Source organism: Microchirus variegatus (genome assembly GCF_963457635.1).
Source record: "Microchirus variegatus genome assembly, chromosome: 7".
NCBI classification, from domain to species: domain Eukaryota; kingdom Metazoa; phylum Chordata; class Actinopteri; order Pleuronectiformes; family Soleidae; genus Microchirus; species Microchirus variegatus.
In genome coordinates, this window is record NC_139808.1 from 19,779,989 (window position 1) to 19,798,890 (window position 18,902).

The 18,902-nt window shown below is 40.5% G+C and overlaps 1 protein-coding gene across 1 annotated transcript in view; it reads right to left on the minus strand.

Moving 5' to 3' along the window:
• LOC310929930 (arf-GAP with coiled-coil, ANK repeat and PH domain-containing protein 3-like) overlaps positions 1-18,902 on the minus strand; it is a gene marked incomplete at its 3' end in the record, with an annotated part of 86,460 nt that overhangs the window by 15,062 nt on the left and 52,496 nt on the right. The window contains exons 3-13 of the mRNA XM_083892799.1: positions 18,150-18,269; positions 16,595-16,648; positions 10,712-10,770; positions 9,899-10,082; positions 9,448-9,492; positions 8,407-8,502; positions 7,894-7,968; positions 6,762-6,773; positions 1,937-2,049; positions 1,632-1,683; positions 678-778 (exon numbers count right to left, since the gene is read on the minus strand). Of these exons, the coding sequence (XP_083748925.1) occupies positions 678-778; positions 1,632-1,683; positions 1,937-2,049; positions 6,762-6,773; positions 7,894-7,968; positions 8,407-8,502; positions 9,448-9,492; positions 9,899-10,082; positions 10,712-10,770; positions 16,595-16,648; positions 18,150-18,269 (911 nt within the window). The remainder of the gene's footprint in view (positions 1-677; positions 779-1,631; positions 1,684-1,936; positions 2,050-6,761; positions 6,774-7,893; positions 7,969-8,406; positions 8,503-9,447; positions 9,493-9,898; positions 10,083-10,711; positions 10,771-16,594; positions 16,649-18,149; positions 18,270-18,902) is intronic.

Below are 18,902 nucleotides of genomic sequence, written 5' to 3' on the forward strand. Positions count from 1 at the left end.
ATTTCACAAATTCAATCAGATATTTTTTTTTTATTGAGTACCTTTTGCTCATATGTGTTTATATAGTTTGTGAAAATGTGTAAAAAAATTATATCAGATTGTCGAGGTTGTGCTGGAAAAAAGGATATAAGACACTCGATATTGCACATTCTTATAGCCTCTGTATAAACAGTACATTTTAGCAAAGTAATTGAAAAAGCCTTAATGCTCTGTTCTAAAGGTTAATATTATTGTACTGCGCTTAGGTCAACTGCTGTTGTTTTTTAAATGTGCTTTATAAATACATTGGATTGGATTGTCTTATATCTTCTTTTTCAACTAAACACACCTGAAAATCTGATTGAATTTGTGAAATTTGGGAATACGTCACAGCTCAAAGTTTGCTTGGCTCGTTTTTTTTAAAATATGCAATATAAAATTAGTCATAACTTATTAAGTTTGACTGAACAACACATAAGAAAACGAAAAAACGCAATTTGTTAGGCCTGAAAATGTGACCTATAATCACACACCCCAGGATAATATAAGGGGTTGTAAGTGTATTCTTCCCGCGGCAACTTACCGAGGGTGGGCCTGCAGCACAGATCTGTGCCGCGTGAGCACAAAGGGTTAAAGTAATAAATGTAGTTGAGCACACGCACACACGCACGCATGCACACACACACACACACACTTACTTGGTGGGAGAAACCACCTCAAAGCAGAACCTCCTCTCATTATCTTCACAGGGTTTGACTGAGCACAGCCTCAGGTCTTCCACCACCACGGTCAAAGAGTCCTGTCATTGACAGAGAAGACGGTCACAACTGTAAGTTAACAGGCAAAAACCTCCTCTTTAAGGTCCAGTCTGTAAGAGTTAGTGGCATCGAACAGCAAGACAGAGAAAACAGAGACATTTATAATAATGCACTATTTTGGCCACCTGTGAATGTGAGCCTCTTATATTGAAAATTCAATTAATCTGACACTCATTTTGGCTTGAGGAAATATTGCGCCTCCTGCGATTTGAAAACTACAGCAGGCCGTTATTGTGATTTTGATCAAATTTGAATGTATTGTTCAGCCCTAGTGCCAATCACACCTACTGCTGTTTCCGTCAGCATGCAGCTCAAATGCAGCTTCCTGGACAAATAATACCACATTAAAAGACACATATACAACACATAACCTGCCAAAGTACCATAGACGTGAGAGAGAGAAATCTACAGAGGGCACTGGACCTTAAGTGGTCATAAATAATTGCTTCTTGCAGTCAAATACACACAAAAATCATCCATCCATCCATCTTCTTCAGCCGAGCAACGTAGTCACTTTTCGATGTGGAGGAGCAGCGGCTCTACTCCGAGCCCCTCCCGGGTGACAAAGCTCCTCATCCTATCTCTAAGGGAGCGCTCTGCCACCCTGCGGAGAAAACTCATTTCAGCCGCTTGTATCCAGGATCTTGTTCTTTCGGTCATAACCCAAAGTTCATGACCATAGGTGAGGGTAGGAACCTAGACTGACCGGTAAATCGAGAGCTTTGCCTTTCGGCTCAGCTCCTTCTTCACCACAACAGACCAATACAACGACTGCATTACAAAAATCATATTTAACGAAAAAGAAAATCAAAACGTATAAAATTTAAACCATACCTTGAGTTTCTTCTGGTAAACCAGTTGACTGTTTTGTATAGAAAACCATCGTCTGAAGGGAAGAAGGTATGAATTCAGTTCAATTAGTAATAGACAAACAAATGTTTGCATCATGACCTCTGCTCTGCTACTGTGCTCACTGTAGTTAATGCACATTTATGTACAGTGCTAAACACATTCATTAGACCACTTGTCATAACATCTTAATCTAGAAATAATAAGGTACTTTAATATATTTTCTGTTACTTTTGGAAAACAGTAAACTCCTGGCCTTAATTATTAGATTCTGTTATGCTTTCTTTCACCTGTTCCAGGTCTTGAAGGCGTTGCTCGCCCTCTTGAAGAGGTAGCCCTCCATGACCACACCATTGGGAGCATCCACATTAAATTCCAGCTTGGGGTCATCATAGGAAAAATCCTGTGAGGAGAACACACAAGTGTGTAAGTATTGGGGGTTTACCGCTCTTTCAGCTGTGTGAAATAACTGTATGAAAGTGATAGTGAATGGGTGTGAATGGGTGACTGGCAAACCAGTAGTGGAAAGCAGCTTTGAGTGGTGTCGTCAAGACTAGAAAAGCACTATATAATGCTAATATAGCATGAATAAAATACACAATAAAACTGTAAGGAAAACCAGTAAAATAACAATCAATGAAATTTGAAAATGCACATTTAAAGGTGCCATATGTAAGAATGTGGCCAAAAACGGTGACTACATTCAAATTAAAAATACTGATGTCTTTTAGGTTTCGTTTTCTGACGTAACTGGCAACCTGTGGTTGCTCGGCAGCTGAGACTCTACTGACTGCAATGATTGGTAGACGGCGGTAGGTGGCGCCACATGGCAAAACATGATTTCAAAACATAAACATGATTTGCAGTCTGCAAAATATTTTTTTTAATGCAAATATTTTGGCTGTACTGTTGTTGTTGATGAGTTCAGTTTGTTATATGAACATTATTCCTGAGTCTCTGTGACATATTAGGAGGATTTTACGGCCAGTTGCTCTAGATTTATTACATAATGCACCTTTAAGAACAGAAGGAAAGTGTCACTGTGTGACTGAATTTTAAAAGCCATAATATTGAAAAAAAAGCAATGTTTCCATGACTACTGGGATGGCTCAACACCACTATTTTTGTGCCTGACACTGATATCACAAGCTTGTGAACAAGCACAGGTGTTCACTCAGTGGACAGATTATGCACCAGATCACGTGACACTGGTGTGTACTTGGAACGTTCACATCAATAGGAAACAAAGGGAAGCTTCTCAGCACCACACAGAGTATGAGACCTCGTCATCTGTACTTGACTTCACATCATGTCTGTCTATCTCCATGGCGACGTTCTCGCACTACAAATAGCTGATGTTCGCCTCAAACATCGACACCACAACAAGCATCTGTTCTGTGCAGTTCAGTTTACCTGCAAAGGTCGCTTGCCCGCCTGTCAGCTGACACCTGTGGCACACAGAGCTGATGCCCTCTGCCCGGGGACATGAATAACACTGATTTAAATGACTGTCAACACTGCAGCTCAGCTTTCAGTATTGTTACGGAAGCTTTTGGTTTGAGGTAAAGTGATACTTGGCATATGGCAAGCTGCTCTCTCTCTCTCACACACACATGCACACACAGAGTCTGGTTTTAATGACTTCAGAAGACATTAAATTGACTTTCATTCATTCCCTGGAGACTTACTCGAACCTCAACCTCATCCCAACCATAAAACCTTAAAATTAGGGCTGAAATGATTCGACAACCACTCAATTGGTTTTTGTGAATCAAAATTTTTTTCAGATTTTTCAGCTTCTTAAAATGTGAATATGTTCAGGTTTATTTGCTCCACATTAATAAGGACAAAAACAAGACATTTGAGGACATCTGATCAATATTTGTCAACATTTCCTGCCACTTTATGGACCAAACAAGTTCTCGATTAATCGATTAAACGTTAGTTGTAGCCCTTTGTAAAATGTTAGCATTTACATTACGACTGCGTAAATTTAAATGTAGGTCCCTACAACATGAGTAATACCTGTTACACACACACACAGGTATTCACAGCTATCCTTAGATGGACTTGTACTGACGTCTTTTTATTTGGAGAGCCTAAACAAACATTATCCCTAACCTTGACCTTAACCTGACCACAGTTTTGCCTCATTAGGACCAGGTTTAATCCTGACATGGTCAGTCTTTAGAAAAAGTCCTTACTAGGTAACAAATACAGGTAAACACACGTGCACTTAGTGAGGTCTAGAGCAGCAACTAACAACAAGAGATTTTAGCCTGAACTCTAGTTCCACTAGAGTTGAGCCTATAATTCATTGCGGTGCAGGCACCTAATTATTTTCATAATAAATTAATCTGTGGATTATTGATTAGCATTATATAGTTATTGAATATTTGTTTGGTCCAAAAAATGTTGAAAAACCTCGAAATAATGATGTTCTCAAATGTTCACAAACCAAAACTTTTAATGATTTAATTATAAAACCAGGAAATATTGACATTCAAGAAGCTGAAAAACCATAAAGCTTGTTTTTTTGTTTTTTTTAAATAATAATAATAATAATAGTAATAGTAATAATAATAAAAACTTTCAAACCTAATAATCAATTATCAAAACAGTTGACAATTAATTAAGTAATTGAGTAACATAAATTCAATTGTTGTGAGGACACTTATAGACATACAGTATAACCTTATCCATGAAGAAGCCATATATGTTTTATTACACCTAAGCTTAACAACAATTAAGATATTTCTGATTGTGTTAAATATGAATTACCTTAAAAATATGAAAATAAAATAATAAACTAAGAAATAAGTCACATTTCTCACCAGTGTTTGGTCCAGTCTGCCAAATATCTTCATCCTCACCACACTGTCATCCAACAGCATTGTCCACTAACAACACTAACAACTTAAATAACTTAAATAAATAAACTAGTTTGCTATTTTAACCCCTATATCACCATATACGTTATTCCCTTGAAGCAAAGACACACACGTGTCCCACAGCTCGTGTCGTGCCTTTACTCCACTCCACTCCACTCCATGCCACCAGTGGACTGCTGGGCAGCGTGGACCTGGCGCTCATTATCATACAGCTGTCACAGAGAGTGACCTGCTGACCTCGTCACGGCTGCCGGAGATCAAACATCAAACATCTTCCTCCGCTTCCTCATCATCGTCCCGACCCACAGACACGATTAAGAGCTCCCCCTCTGACCCCGTGACCCCCGCAGCGCTCCTCAAACCCAGGTTGCTGTTGTTGTTTTTTTCGTCACCCTCACTTTTTGGAGGAGTCAGCTTTCCATCTGTCTGTGCCTCTGATCACTGTTCTTCCTGCCTAATCAAGCTGACATTATTGCTCCCCAAACACCAGCGAGGAGGCCCTGCTCTTCCCACCTTAAATCAGCCACGACTGTGGAAGAATGCAGCAAACACACACACACACACACACACACACACACACACACACACACACGCACGCGCGCGCACACACACACACACCCCCACACACACACACACACACATACACTGGTTTCCATAACTTCAGAGGACATTGCATTGACTTACATTCATTTCCTGGAGACTTACTCAAAACTTAACCTAACCACTACTGGCCTAACCCCTGACCCTAACCTGACCTTAAGCCCTGACCTCAGACTAACTTCAAAACACCTTTTTGTCCCCATAAGGAAGACAAGTCCCCATAATCTGACAGGTACGCGCACACACATTTGACTTTTGCAATATTGTTCAGTTTAAAATGAATTAATATCATTTTTGAGAAAATGGAAATGCTGAGGCTTAATAGACTTTTAGACTCATTTTTAATTTCATGACGTGAGTCACATGAGCGCAGAATTCATCTGATGAATCTTCTACAGACGTTCCTTTCTCTCCCCTGCCTCTCCTCTGTTCACCCATTTTTTCCTTTCACCCCAACCGGTTGAGGCAGACGGCTGCACATCTTTGAGGCTGGTTCTGTCAGAGATTTATTCTTTGTTAAAAGGAAGTTTTTTCTCTCTGTTTCTATGTTTGCTCATTGTGTGAATTGTAGGGTTTCTTTTCTCTATATAATATTGTAAAGATTTTTGCCTTGAGATAATGTATGTTGTGATTTGGCGCTATACAAATAAATTGAATGGAGCTGAATTGAACTGAATAAAATGAGGTGAATTGGTCACTCTAAATTGACCGTATGTGTGAGAGTGTGAGTGAATGGTCGTTTGTCTCTATATGTGGCCCCGTGATGGACTGGTGAACCTTCCAGGGTGTACCCCGCCTATCGCCCTATGTCAGCTGAGACTGGCACAGCATCCCCCGCGACCCTCTGGTGGAGGATGAAGCGGTAGATGATGGATGGATGAACTGAATAAAGCTCAACAGTTAGCCTGGTCCAGACGGCCATACTTGTTCTCCTGCATAAGTTACTATGATAACTGAGTGATTCCGGAAGTTACACGAGGAAGAAGTTCACAAGAAGCAGAGTTAGCACACTGTTTGACACAGATGCACTGTCCTCATCCTATCTCTAACTCCATCTCATTTTCAGACACACACGCACGGACACACACACACACACAGTGTCTCCACCACAACAATAGATCTCTGCCGCTGAAGCATGTGAGCCATTAAAACTGCTCACAACACATCAGTCACTCACTCTGTTCACAGGAATACCACACACACACACACACAGAGGGAGGGACATCTGTTGGTGCACATTTTATGAGGTACCACTTTAAGTGCAGGCCAAACCTGGAGTTTGTAAACATGAGAGAACAGAGCAGATGTATGTGTGAATATACTTGAGATAAAAGGCAAGAAGAGTTCTCTGTATGAAGGGGGTAAATATCAGAAAATCTATTCACTTTACAGAAATCCAGCAGCGATGCCAGTGCAGTAAATCCCTCTATCTTCTTCTCTCCTCAACCATCATCATGATGCCACACCAAATATTAAATTTTTTTTTTTAAAAATCCTCAGAAAACCCTTAAATCACCTGCGGTTCTTATCATATTTTCTGTGATACTACAGCTCATTACGAACCCGGGAGGATGGAGACATTTTAAGATATAAAAAAAATGAATGAATAAATAAATTAACTCACCTGCATCAGAGTCTGGTGGTAAAATGATGTGGTCACAGACAGGAACAGCAGAGTGAGAAGAAGAAGAAGAGAAAGAACGTTACATTCATTACACAACATAAATGAAATAACACACACACATTCACAATGTCATTAATAAAATGACATTGTGCATACATGAAGAAAGATAAATGATGAAATGCTTTTGTCCTTTTTTAAATGTAGGTGTGAACGTGTGTATGTGTATAGTGTTTTTGTGAGTGCATGAGTATGTTTACATGTATATATTCTTTCTTATTATTATTCAATTATTCATTTTAAAAACACCTTTTGCTTACATGTACAGGTATAGTGCTTTATGTACAATAAACAATCAAATACGTGCGGGAAATATACATCATGTGATCATTATCCAGACCCTTAGTCTGTTTGTCTGCCTGGCATCTAATGAAAAATGCATCTCACAACAAAAACGTACATTTTTTAAACAACGCCTCATTTTACACACAAAAAAACCTTCCAGTGGAGACTCAGGGAAGTCTATTCCTTTAGATGCTATCGATATTAGCACCGAAATAAGCTTTCAAAATAAGTGAAACGTGGATGTAGTTTTGGACTTCGTGTTCAAACTGCGGTTGACAGTTTTGGCACTGTGTATCATCAGGTGATTCTGCCTCCCGCACAGATGCACATAAATCATCCATCTGTTACCAAAAGAGATGCCAAACGTGGAGGTTTTTCTGGCTCCTCCGTCCGATTGATTCAGTTGCCAAGTGGAGGCACTCGGCCAAACAAACCTAATGGCCCGTCAGCCACCTTTTAACAACTGTACAAGTGTTTCCTGGAGGCTTTATGTGTCTTTATTGAAGACACTGATGTTTTTGATTAAGACGACAAACTGTGTAAAAAAAAATGGATGTGGCCAAGGAAGTGGGAGTTAAAATGCCACTGGTGGCAAAAATAACAGTCATTTTAGAATGTATTCATTTTTGCCTGAATTGTTTTGGAAAAAACGTCTGCAATTTAAAAATAACTGCTCATTTTAGGGCCAAGTGGATATATATAACCTTCCATGTTGGCAGCAGAATCCAATTCTGCAGGGAATAAGAGGTTAACGTGTGTGGGAAGATAAAAGTGTTGTGTTGTGTCTCACTCTCTGCTGGATGATCGCGTGTTTATGCTCCAAATCTCGCTTCTCCATGGCCGAGTCGATGACCAGCTGATCCAGCTGCACGGAGAAGAGGACAGGAGAGTTAGTGACACATGAATATATATTCCTATTTGGACAATTTAACAGGAAAAAGCAGAAGAATATGAGTGGAAGGCAAGAACATTTAACGTTTTTTGCATAACCACAACAAAAAGTAACAGTTGTATAAAGTCGTAAAACTAAAGAGAAAGCCAGTTTATGTCTGCATCAGGGTTCTCACACCTTGTTTGATTTCAAATTCAAGGATTTTTTTAGGGACCTTCCATGACCAATTCCCTCAAATTCAAGGCCCAAATGATGTGAGAACAACTAGGAACTTGGCCGTGGAGTAACAAACAAGGAAGACATTTAACTAAATATCAACTTAACTTCTTTCTTGCACAAAATTCAATCACTCTCAGTGACCCATGTCTATTTAGGGCAGATTCAAGGATTTCAAGGACCCTTTGTTATTACCTGTGCTGCCAGTTTCTTCATGTACGGGTCGATCTCATCCAAGATGTTGAAGCCCTGCTGGAACAGAGTGTACTGGGCTCTCATGAAGGACAACATCTGCAGCAGACACAAGGGACAAAGTCACAACTGGAACTGCATTTTAATAACATGACTCCATTACACAGTATTTAACATAATGGAGGACATACACTAACCCGCCACTTTATTAGGTACAACCGCTTGTTGATGCTCATATCTAATCTGCTGATCACATGGCAGCAACTTGATGCATTAGTCATGTAGACACGGAAAAGACGATCTGCTGAAGGTCAAACCGAGCATCGAGATGAGAAAGTAAGGTGATTTAATTAACTTTGAATGTGACGTGGTTGTTGGAGTATTTCCAGCAGATCAGCAGAAACGGCTGATCTACATCTACAACCGTCTCTGGTCTGAAAAGGAGAGAATATGCTCACTGCAGTGACCTGCACTCAAAAATGCCTCATTAATGCTAAGCCTACAAACGTGTTTTGCCCCTAAACCAAAATCATTCAGTTCTAATGATTTATTTCTTATGTGGCAAATAAATATTCACATTTAAATATTCAGAAAGCTTGTTTTAAGAATTGAAAAAAAAAAAAAAAAAAACACTCAAACCGATGAATAAATTATCAAAATTGTTTAGTCGTAATAATATAGTATTCAATTAATAATAAAACAATTGTTGCAGACTGAGTTGATGCAAGAGGTCAAAGAGAACAGTCACACTGGTTCAAAAGGGTAGAAAGGAAACAGTAACTCAAAAAGATGACGCATACAGAGGACGACGGCAGCAGAAGACCACACCAGGTGCCATTTCTGCCATGTTCTAATGTGTCCTGAGTACCTAATAAAGTGGCTAATGTGTGTCAGCTGTTAACGCACAGCAGACAACACAACCAGGCAAGTGAATTAAGAGCCATTGAGTTCATACAAATCATAATAAAACAATACAAGATTATTGAAAAAGTATCTAAAAATATTATGAATACAGTGATGAGCAGGTAGAAATCTGTTACTCACTGCATCCAGGATTTCAAACTTCTTTCTCGCCTGAAGAACATTAATCTGCAAAAAACAAAAACAAATTGTAGATTAAAATTTGTTTGTCATGATGAAGTCATGTTCTGTTCTGCATGGAGTTTGCATGTTCTCCCCGTGTGTGCGTGGGTTTTCTTCGGGTTCCCCGGTTTCCTCCCACAGTCCAAAAACATGCAATATGGGGATTAGGTCAATTGGACACTCTGAATTGACTAAGTGTGAGAGTGGATGGTTGATTGTCTCTATGTAAGTGTCCCTGTGATGGACTGGCGAACTGTCCAGGGTGTGACCTCGCCTATCGCCCTATGTCGGCTGAGATTTGCACAGCTCACCCCGAGACCCTCATGCAGAGCATACAACGGTAGAAGATGAATCAAGTTCTACCTATTGGACAGTACTGGTAATACAGCTGGGTTTTGCGTGTGTGTTTCACCTGTAATACATAGTCCAGTGCCAGGTGCCTGAAGGCTTTGCGGCTGAGGATGAGGGCCTGCGCGGCCTCCTCTGCTTCGTGGACTTTGTTCCTGGGCGCCTGAGCGTTCTTCACCTGGGCCAGCTCCATGTCCTCACGGACGCGGTCAAACTGCTTTTTAGTGTCCTTGAATTTACGCACATCCCTAAAGGACAAAGAGGGACATGAACAAGGAGGACATTTACAATCCAAACACATTAAATGTGTGTATGACGAGCAGGAGAGCAGTTAGGTTTAGCAGGCAAGAAGGCAAGAAGTGTGACATAAAAACTTAAAATCTACATTTTGGTGCTTTTAATCACGTATGTGTTGTTTTATATGTCACCTTTGTGCCAGTTTATGACTTAACAATGTCAAAAGGAGCTGTTTTCCTCAATTTTCCTATTGGATTTCAGACTTTGCCATGCATTTAAATCCTCTTTTAAATCATTCTGACGACCTAATCGAGCACTGTATGAGGTTTCTCTGCCTCTTTAAATATAAATTGTACTGTGGCTTCCTGTATGAGCCACATACAGGAAGTTTAAGTGACTTTTTATAATTATTACATCAAGACTCGAAAAGCTCTATATAAATGCAGACCATTACCAACTCTTCTTCTTCTGATTTTATTTGGTAGTAACGAGTACCAAAGATAGTTTGCAGTGGAGTAAAAGTTGCTAGAAATACAAATAAAGTATAGATACGTGAATTAAGTATTTATACTTTGTTACATAATATAATATTGTTACATCTTTGTTACATCTTGAACTGAATATTATGAAAGGTACTCACTCTTTAATGAAGGTGTGAATCTGCTGCTTAATGGACCGCTGAGCCTGGTCGAACAGAATCTGTGGACAGAGTGAACTATCAGGACGTGTAGTGTCCACAAAGCACCGCAAGATGGCAGCATGAGCCGTTACACGTTGTCAGTGACAACACCAGGAGCAGGGGGGTGGTGGAAGAGAGATGAGGACAAACTCAGCTGCTGCCTCAACAGATTTGTAGCCTCACAGGATGCCCGACGTCTTTTCCTGTTCAGTGCACGATTCCTGCTCTGCTTCCTTCTTCCTTCCTTTCTCCCTCCTTTCCTGCTTCCTCCTGGTTTGCTGTGCATGCTGTATCTCTATGTGCAGCTTAGGATCAGCAGCTGCTCTGCATCAGGACATGGACGTTTTCTTCCATCTTCAACATTTCTGATCATACTCTCAGTAAAATGGCTGCTGATTAACAGCTCATCCATCCTAAGGTTAGACTCTAGTGTCCACTTCATCTCCACATAAAAAGACTCAGTTACAGGTCCTTATATTCAGTTGAATGATTTTATCATTTTAATATATAACTATCACTATATTTGTATTTTATAACAAGTAGAAAATGTTTCTTATAGACTTTATTTTGTGAATTGTGGAGGATTAAAAGGCAGAACTGTAATACTGGAATACACACATTAGACTGTGACTACAGAATATGTATACAACAATCACAGAGTGTGGATTAAACTTTCTATTGGACTCCACCAGTTAATGAACATACACATGGAGGAGTAGCCTACAGACCTAGCCTTTGTGTATGTGTGTATGTGTATCAAAAAAACACCTTCTTTGTGGGGATATTTCGTTTGGACCCCACAGCTTTACAGGGCTTTTTCAGGGTTAAAACCTGGTTTTAGGTTTAGGGTAAGGCAGGGGTCTCAAACTCCAGTGACCTGGGGGCCACTGAGTGTCTAGTTTGGTCAGAAGGGGCCAGTCAAGTGAAAAAAGAAAGTTAAAAATTTCAAAATAAAAGTGTTTGTTTTGATAAGGAACGATAACTAGTTTGCAATATAAACATATTCATGATGCAAAATGAATCTATTATCTATAACTTGACATTGATCGGGGGCACAGTTTGAGACCTCTGGGGTTAGGGTTAAAGCAGAACTAGACCGGAAGTTCCACTTAACGCTGTTTTTTAGTGTGTATCTGCGTCATTACCTTGTTTATGAAGCCCTGAAGTTTCGAAACAAACAGTTCAGCCATTGCTGAGAACGCTGTGTTTTATTGTAATCTCGGGCTCAGCGAGATCTCTGAAAATTCCGTTATAGTTACGTAAACAGCGATTCTCCTGAACAGCCGATCATCCTGCTCCGGGCACTAGTCTGGGCACATCCGGTTGCGTACATTGAACCGCAGAAGAAAAATAACGTCCGTTGTGGAGGTGTTTCACGAGCGACAGTGTCTTCTGACTCTGGGTCTGACTCCGGGTCGAAGTCATAAAAGGGATTTCGGCGGGGGAGTCGTGAAGAAGCTATTTTTAAACACTGTTAAAACAATGTTTTGATAATGAGGAGCAGTGCATCCACCGTTCCAGAAGGGGGAGCTGTGCTTCTGAGAGCGGGTGTGCCGAATGTCACTTCCGGGGTACTGGCCAATCACAACACAGTCTGTCTTCTCAGGAGATTTATGTCTGAAATGGCTGACAAGTGCTTCAAAAAGGACAGATTTCTATCGGCTCGTTTACAGTAACTAGGAAGTTTTTGACCATAAAAACAAGTTAATGTATGTAAGTAGACCTCCATAACTATTATGTGCAACAGGACCAATCTATGTGGGACTTAGTTGTGATGGTTAAGGTCAGGGTAAGAGGCTCGGGAATGCATTGTGTCCTTACTAAGATATAAAATCATGTATCTATGTGTATTTGTATTTGACACAGCTATAGGATCCTTTTCTGGCATAAACACCAGACCAGACCTGTAGTCTGCATGAAGACCAAAACCTGGTCCGAATAAAACTGAACCTCATCTCTGAGAAACTGTTTAAGTTTATGACTAAGATTTGAATTGTTGTTAAGGTTAAGCAATAACTGGTTTAGGAAAGGGATACCGCATGTGTGTGTGTGTGTTTAATTCTCCACCCATATGACGTCCCTGCACAGTCTGATGACATCACTGGCTGGTTCTTCTTGTGCCTGGCTTTTCACAAGTACTAGTTTTTTTTTTGTAGGACTACAAAAGTACAAAAGTGCTTCTCCAAGACTCCAAAGGTCAACGAGGAGTCAGACGTTCCATTCTTTCATATCCTTGCACCTGCAGTCAATTTCTACACATTACGACTCTTGTGCAGTAAACTGTCAGCGTCATTTAGTAAAAAACATCTTGCGATGTGAGTCATGGGAGTGTAGACGGTTAGTTTTTGCTGCACTGAATGAAGGTTTGGTACTTTCCAAGCTGGTGTATCATAAACCTACAATATCTGCCAGTTTGACAGAACATAAGAAAATCCACTAAAATAAATTAAATAAATAAATCTAAATCACTTCCAGCAGATAGACATTAAGAACACGTGCACTAATCCAAATGTTTCCACCCAAACCTGTTCTGGATTACTGTGGCCTGGGCATGACCCAACTTTGAGTTGTGTATCCAAGCGCTCGTCTTCACAGGGAATAGAGCGACTAAGAGCTTGATGTCTCAATATTAATCCCTGCCGTATGTTCAGTACACACAATTAAGTAGAAATCCTGATGTGTTACTACTTCCTAAAAGGGTACACATGTTTTTTAAAAGAACCAGAAGTGAACCGTAATCGTCCACACAATAACTACTTTTTGACTGTTTATAAAATGTGCAGAGACTTTAAAAAAAAACATTTTAAAGGCATTGGTGCAAATGTACTGTCCTGTTAGGTTAACCCAGTTACAAATATGGTCTTTCTTTTTTCATTTAATTCACTTTATAAGCTCTCTGATAGTCAAAAAGTACATGTCTGGCATCTCCATGCACAATATTGTACTAGTGAATTCTCCAAATGTGTAGCTACAGGTTCAGAAGTGTTCTCATCTTGTGCCCCTATTTTTGAGTGTGTACGTGAGAAATGAAAACACCTAATTATCCTCTGTTTGCAAAATATCAACATGGCAAAACGCAACCCTGGAGGATTCAACACAGGACTAAAGATTCCGAAAAAAATAAGTGATAGAGGCTCAAAGACACATTTTCATGATCTTGCAACCAACATGTTGCAGCATAGCTATGAATTGATACTGAGTTTAAATAATAATCAGTACTAACTTACATCACAGCCTTTGTTCTAATGAGTGTCGCACACTGTGATGTGAACTGATTGTGTAAAACCTCACGGATTAAGAAGAATCTTCCATTTATTAAAAGCATTAAAAGAATAAACTGTTCTTGAAATTATAAGAGATTATAATATGTCTACTGAAAAGTACAACACTTCACATATAAACACAACATACATACATAATAAAATGTGGAAAAACAAAGTAAACAACATATCAGCCTTTCTTTTAACATAAATCTAGACCTGCAATGCTAGACCCAGTCATTCAGGCAGAGACCTTTGACTTTGAAAATTTAAAGAGTAAAAGCTGAGGCATCGAAATCTTAAATTATGTGGATGTATGTGGCCGCCCACTGGGGTTGGGCGCCCCCGGTTAGGAACCTCTGATCCAGAGCAGCAAAAGCTGCGCCGTGTGCAAATGAAGAAGCTCCAATCTCGGAAATAATCTGCTCAAATCCATGTCGATATAATTATAACTGTGCTTAGATTTGTGGTTGGATTATGTCTCAAAGCAAAATAATTTGACTATCAGGTGATTTTACTTTCCATTTCAGACGCCGTCTTTTGTGTCAGATGAGCTGCGAAGGTGCAGAAACAGGAATCAGTGGGTGGTCAAACAAATACGAGATTTCCTTTCACTGTGTCTTTCCCTCCGCGCTCTACATCCCTCCATTCATACTGTCTGCCAGACAAGCTATTAGTGTAATTCCTTGGTGTTTGAGTGGAGGAGTGGGAGGCGTGTGGTGAAGGGTAAGTGAGGGGGGAGCAACAGGAGGAGGAGGAGGAGGATAGATGGACAGGTGACGGAATGGAACGGAAGAGGAGAAGAAACAGGTGTTGAAGAAAAAAAGAAGAGAGAAAACAGCTGAGAAAATGACTATGAAGATGAGGCAGAAATCTGACACAACAGAAAATTTAGACATATAATGGATAGAGAGAGAAAGAAATAACAATGTCATTGTAGAAGAGGGGAGAGGAGGGGATTGTGTTGCACTGGTGCAGCTGATGGATTTGATTTGATTTAAAAGAAAAGAAAAGAAAAGCTCAGGGATGAACAGGCTGGATTCTGACGGAGTGAAATGGAAAATATGGGAATAAAACAAGGGAGATTATTAAAGAGGACAAACAGGTTTTACGACAGCAAAGTATCTGCTTGTCGTTAGTAGATTAAAAAAGCATAGGCATAATAACATCATATTTCTGTTAATGCAGTTCTGCCTGGGAGCGTTCCAAACCCATGGAGCATCTCAAAATCTCACATTGAGTCATAGAAGAAAATCCCTCCACCAAATCCAGTTAAATTTGGGGTCAAATCCAGTGTGTGTGTGTGTGTGTGTGTGTTTGTGTGTTGCCATACAAATCTGGTGAAGCATGTAGTTTGAATTAGACACACAAATGTACACTGACCTGTGAAGTCACAGTTAAAGCCTGTGTGTGTGTGTGTGTGTGTGTGTGTGTGCGTGCGTGCGTGCGTGCGTGCGTGCGTGCGTGCGTGCGTGCGTGTGTGTGTGTGCGTGTGTGTGCATGTCTTTAGTAGGCTGGATGGACCATTTGTAATGCAAACCTATCTTTGTGAGGACAATAAGACATGTTTTTTTTAGGGTTACACACTTAGTTGTGATAGTTTAAGGTAAGGGCAAGGGGCTAGGGAATGCATTATGTCTTTGAGTGTATGTCCTCACAAAGAATGCAAAACCAGTGTGTGTGTGTGTGTGCGTGCGTGTGTGTGTGTGTGAGGTTAAAAAAAAACCACACAAACCCATCTCTTTCAGTGTTTTTTGGGGGGTTAGGGTTAGAATTGGGTTAGATTTAGGGAAAGGGTTAGGGTTAGTCACATAGTTGTGATGTCCTCACTAAGATATTAAAGAGTAGTTCGTCTGCGTGTGGACATTTTCTGGCATTACTGTAACACTGACCTTGTCAGGACCAGTAGTCCTCATGGAGACCAAATCCTGGTCCTGATGACGCAGAACTTCTAAGGAACTGGTTAAGTTTAGGGGTAAGATTTGAGTTGGGGTTAGGGTTAGGGTTAGGCATGAACTGGTTATGATTAAGATCAGGGATAATTCTTTGTTTAGGCTGATGAATGAAGGTCAATGCAGTGTCCTGAGAAGAATGTATGTAGATCTGTGAGGACAAATAAAAACCAGATGACTTGTGAGAACATTTTGGCTGGTCATCACATTCTGTCACCCATTAAAAGGGCTGTTTCAGGGTTAAGACCTGAACTGTAGGTTAAGTTAAAATTAGGCTTATGTCACGGGTAAGTTTAAAGGTCAGGGTGATGCATTAGTTTGTGATGGTTAAGGTCAGGGTAAGGGGACGCATTATGTCTCTGAGTGTCTTCACTAAGGTTGCTGTACATACAGCGCAGATAGATAGATAGATAGATAGATAGATAGATAGATAGATAGATAGATAGATAGATAGATAGATAGATAGATAGATAGATAGATAGATAGATAGATAGATAGATAGATAGATAGATAGATAGATAGATAGATAGATAGATAGATAGATAGATAGATAGATAGATAGATAGATAGATAGATAGATAGATAGATAGATAGATAGATAACTTCAGTGACTATATTTGGGAGAAACCTACCATGTGGTAGTTGACGATTTCCTGGAGTCTCTCGCCACACTTTTCAAGGCATTCCTGCAACGTGGACAACACACAAACGCTGTATACTTAAACATATAAAACAATTTAAAGACTCAGCAGTTAGTGACTATGACACAATTAACACGTAGAAAAGCTGCAGGGGTGACACGGGTAGGAAATCTGCTCCAAATGTTTTCTTGAGAGTAAAAGCATGCAGCAGGTTTTAAATCTCACTGCACGTAGCCATAGTAAACTCCCAGCATAAACATCTCCTGTGTGCATGTGGTCACATCGCTCATGTTTAAAAGAGCCAGATGACTGTGTGTCTGGACAATGCTGTTTATACTGACTTACTGTTATTATTCCAGTGGGGAATCACTGGAATGTACAAGCAAAGACACTTGAGAGCCAAATTGTTGAGAAGTTGACCACCAAACATTTCTCACTGAATGTACAGGTTTGAGGTCAGCTTTTAAAAGGCACAGTCTGCAACATTAATTGGCAAAGTTGCATGTCGCAGCTGAATATCCCTTAAGTGTGTTGAGCCGTGTTTGGTAGGGTACAAATGTTTTTGTGTTTCCATTTGGAATATTACCAAAACAACTGGCCCCAACCTTCCTTGGAGTAAAAGGGTACAGTATGTTCTGGGTGGAGCTAGACTGGCAACAGCTGATCAGGCGACATGGCAAACAGGCAAACATGACTATCTTGCGATCGGTGTAAATATCCCACGGAAGTCGAGCCTATTCTCATACAAATCTTCACTTCTTGTTGAGACACAACAAACAAACCGAGCCCGAAATAAAAGAGCTGTCTTGTCGAGTTCAATGCTAACACCCCACCTGCCACGTAAAAGTACTGTTCTCAGTCAAAACGCAAGCCTAAACCAAGGCTTTACCATTCCAAACCATGCCATACTGTACCATGATGGAAACATGGCGTTGGAGAACCTATGTAGCCTTCAGTGAACATCATAGATGTTTAGTTTGTCCATTGTGGGCTATTTTAAAAACATGACCGTCCATAATGGTGGCCTCCTTAGACCCAGCTGTTGACATAAATATAAAAGGCTCATCTTTGTGTAAAACAATTGATACAATAACTACATTTTCTGCCAATTGAAAAAAGATTTGTTATTATGTCTGCAAGTAAATAGTGATGTCATTCTTTTCTTGCAGCCCTGGGAGAGCGAACACATTTGTACAGAGTATGAACAGGCCTTTAGCTAAAGGGTGAGAAGCTCAGAGTCGCTGCTCCTTTGCATGGCATGGAGTCAGTTGAGGTGGTTTGGGGCACATGGTAAGGATGCCACCAAGGCGCCTCCCTGGGGAGGTGTTCCTGGCACGTCCAACTGGGAGGAGACGTAGGAGAAGACTAAGGACCAGGTGGAGAGATTATATCTCCTCCCTGGCCTGGGAGCACATGAGGATCACCCCGACAGAGCTGGATGATGTGGCCAGGGAAAGGGAGGTCTGGGGCTCTCTGTTAGAGCTGCTACCTTGGATAAGCGGTATAGCAATGGATGGATATATCAAGTTGTATGATTCCCACTCACTGATATCATCTCCTCCTTCTTGCACTGCTGGGACAGGTCTTTGATGCCATTGACGAAGAGCTTGTTGGCGCTGACGTAGGCCCTGCCGGCCTCGATCATCCCACTGCACAACTTCACCAACTAGTGAGGACAGGAAGAGAAACAATGACATTATCTTTACTTTAAAAATCTGACAAGGCCGACTATTGTAGCTTCATTAGGTTAATTTTCAACACGGATGAGGACATGAATCAAATCACACATACACGATGTACTATCACTAACCCCCCAAAAAGGATATAGAAATAGGATTTTTAGCCTCTATACACCCAATATATAGAAAACGCTTAAGAAGCACAATCTTAGACATCGCTCACATTTTTGAAAATGTATAGTTCACACACAGGGAGTGATATCAGATCACAAACCATAATTGTAAACATGTAAAGTTTATAACCAGGTGCAGACAGTTCACAGCAGAGGCATGTGCTCTTTTAAACACCACCCAACCACACAAACTGGCAACCGCCACACTTACCCACTTTATAGGGAATATGATAAGCTACAGAGTGGCACACTGTCATTACTACTGTCCTTACCCAGCTGTGCACACTGCAGAATCACAAATCTGAGTGTGTGTGTGTGTGGGTGTGGGTGTTGGTGAGGGGTGGAGTGGGAGAGTGGGGGTGGTGGAGGTTGCAGAAGCGAGACGGCTGAAAACCTTTAATTAAATAATTCGGTGCAGAAGTTCCCAAGGTTGTTGCTGGACGAGTG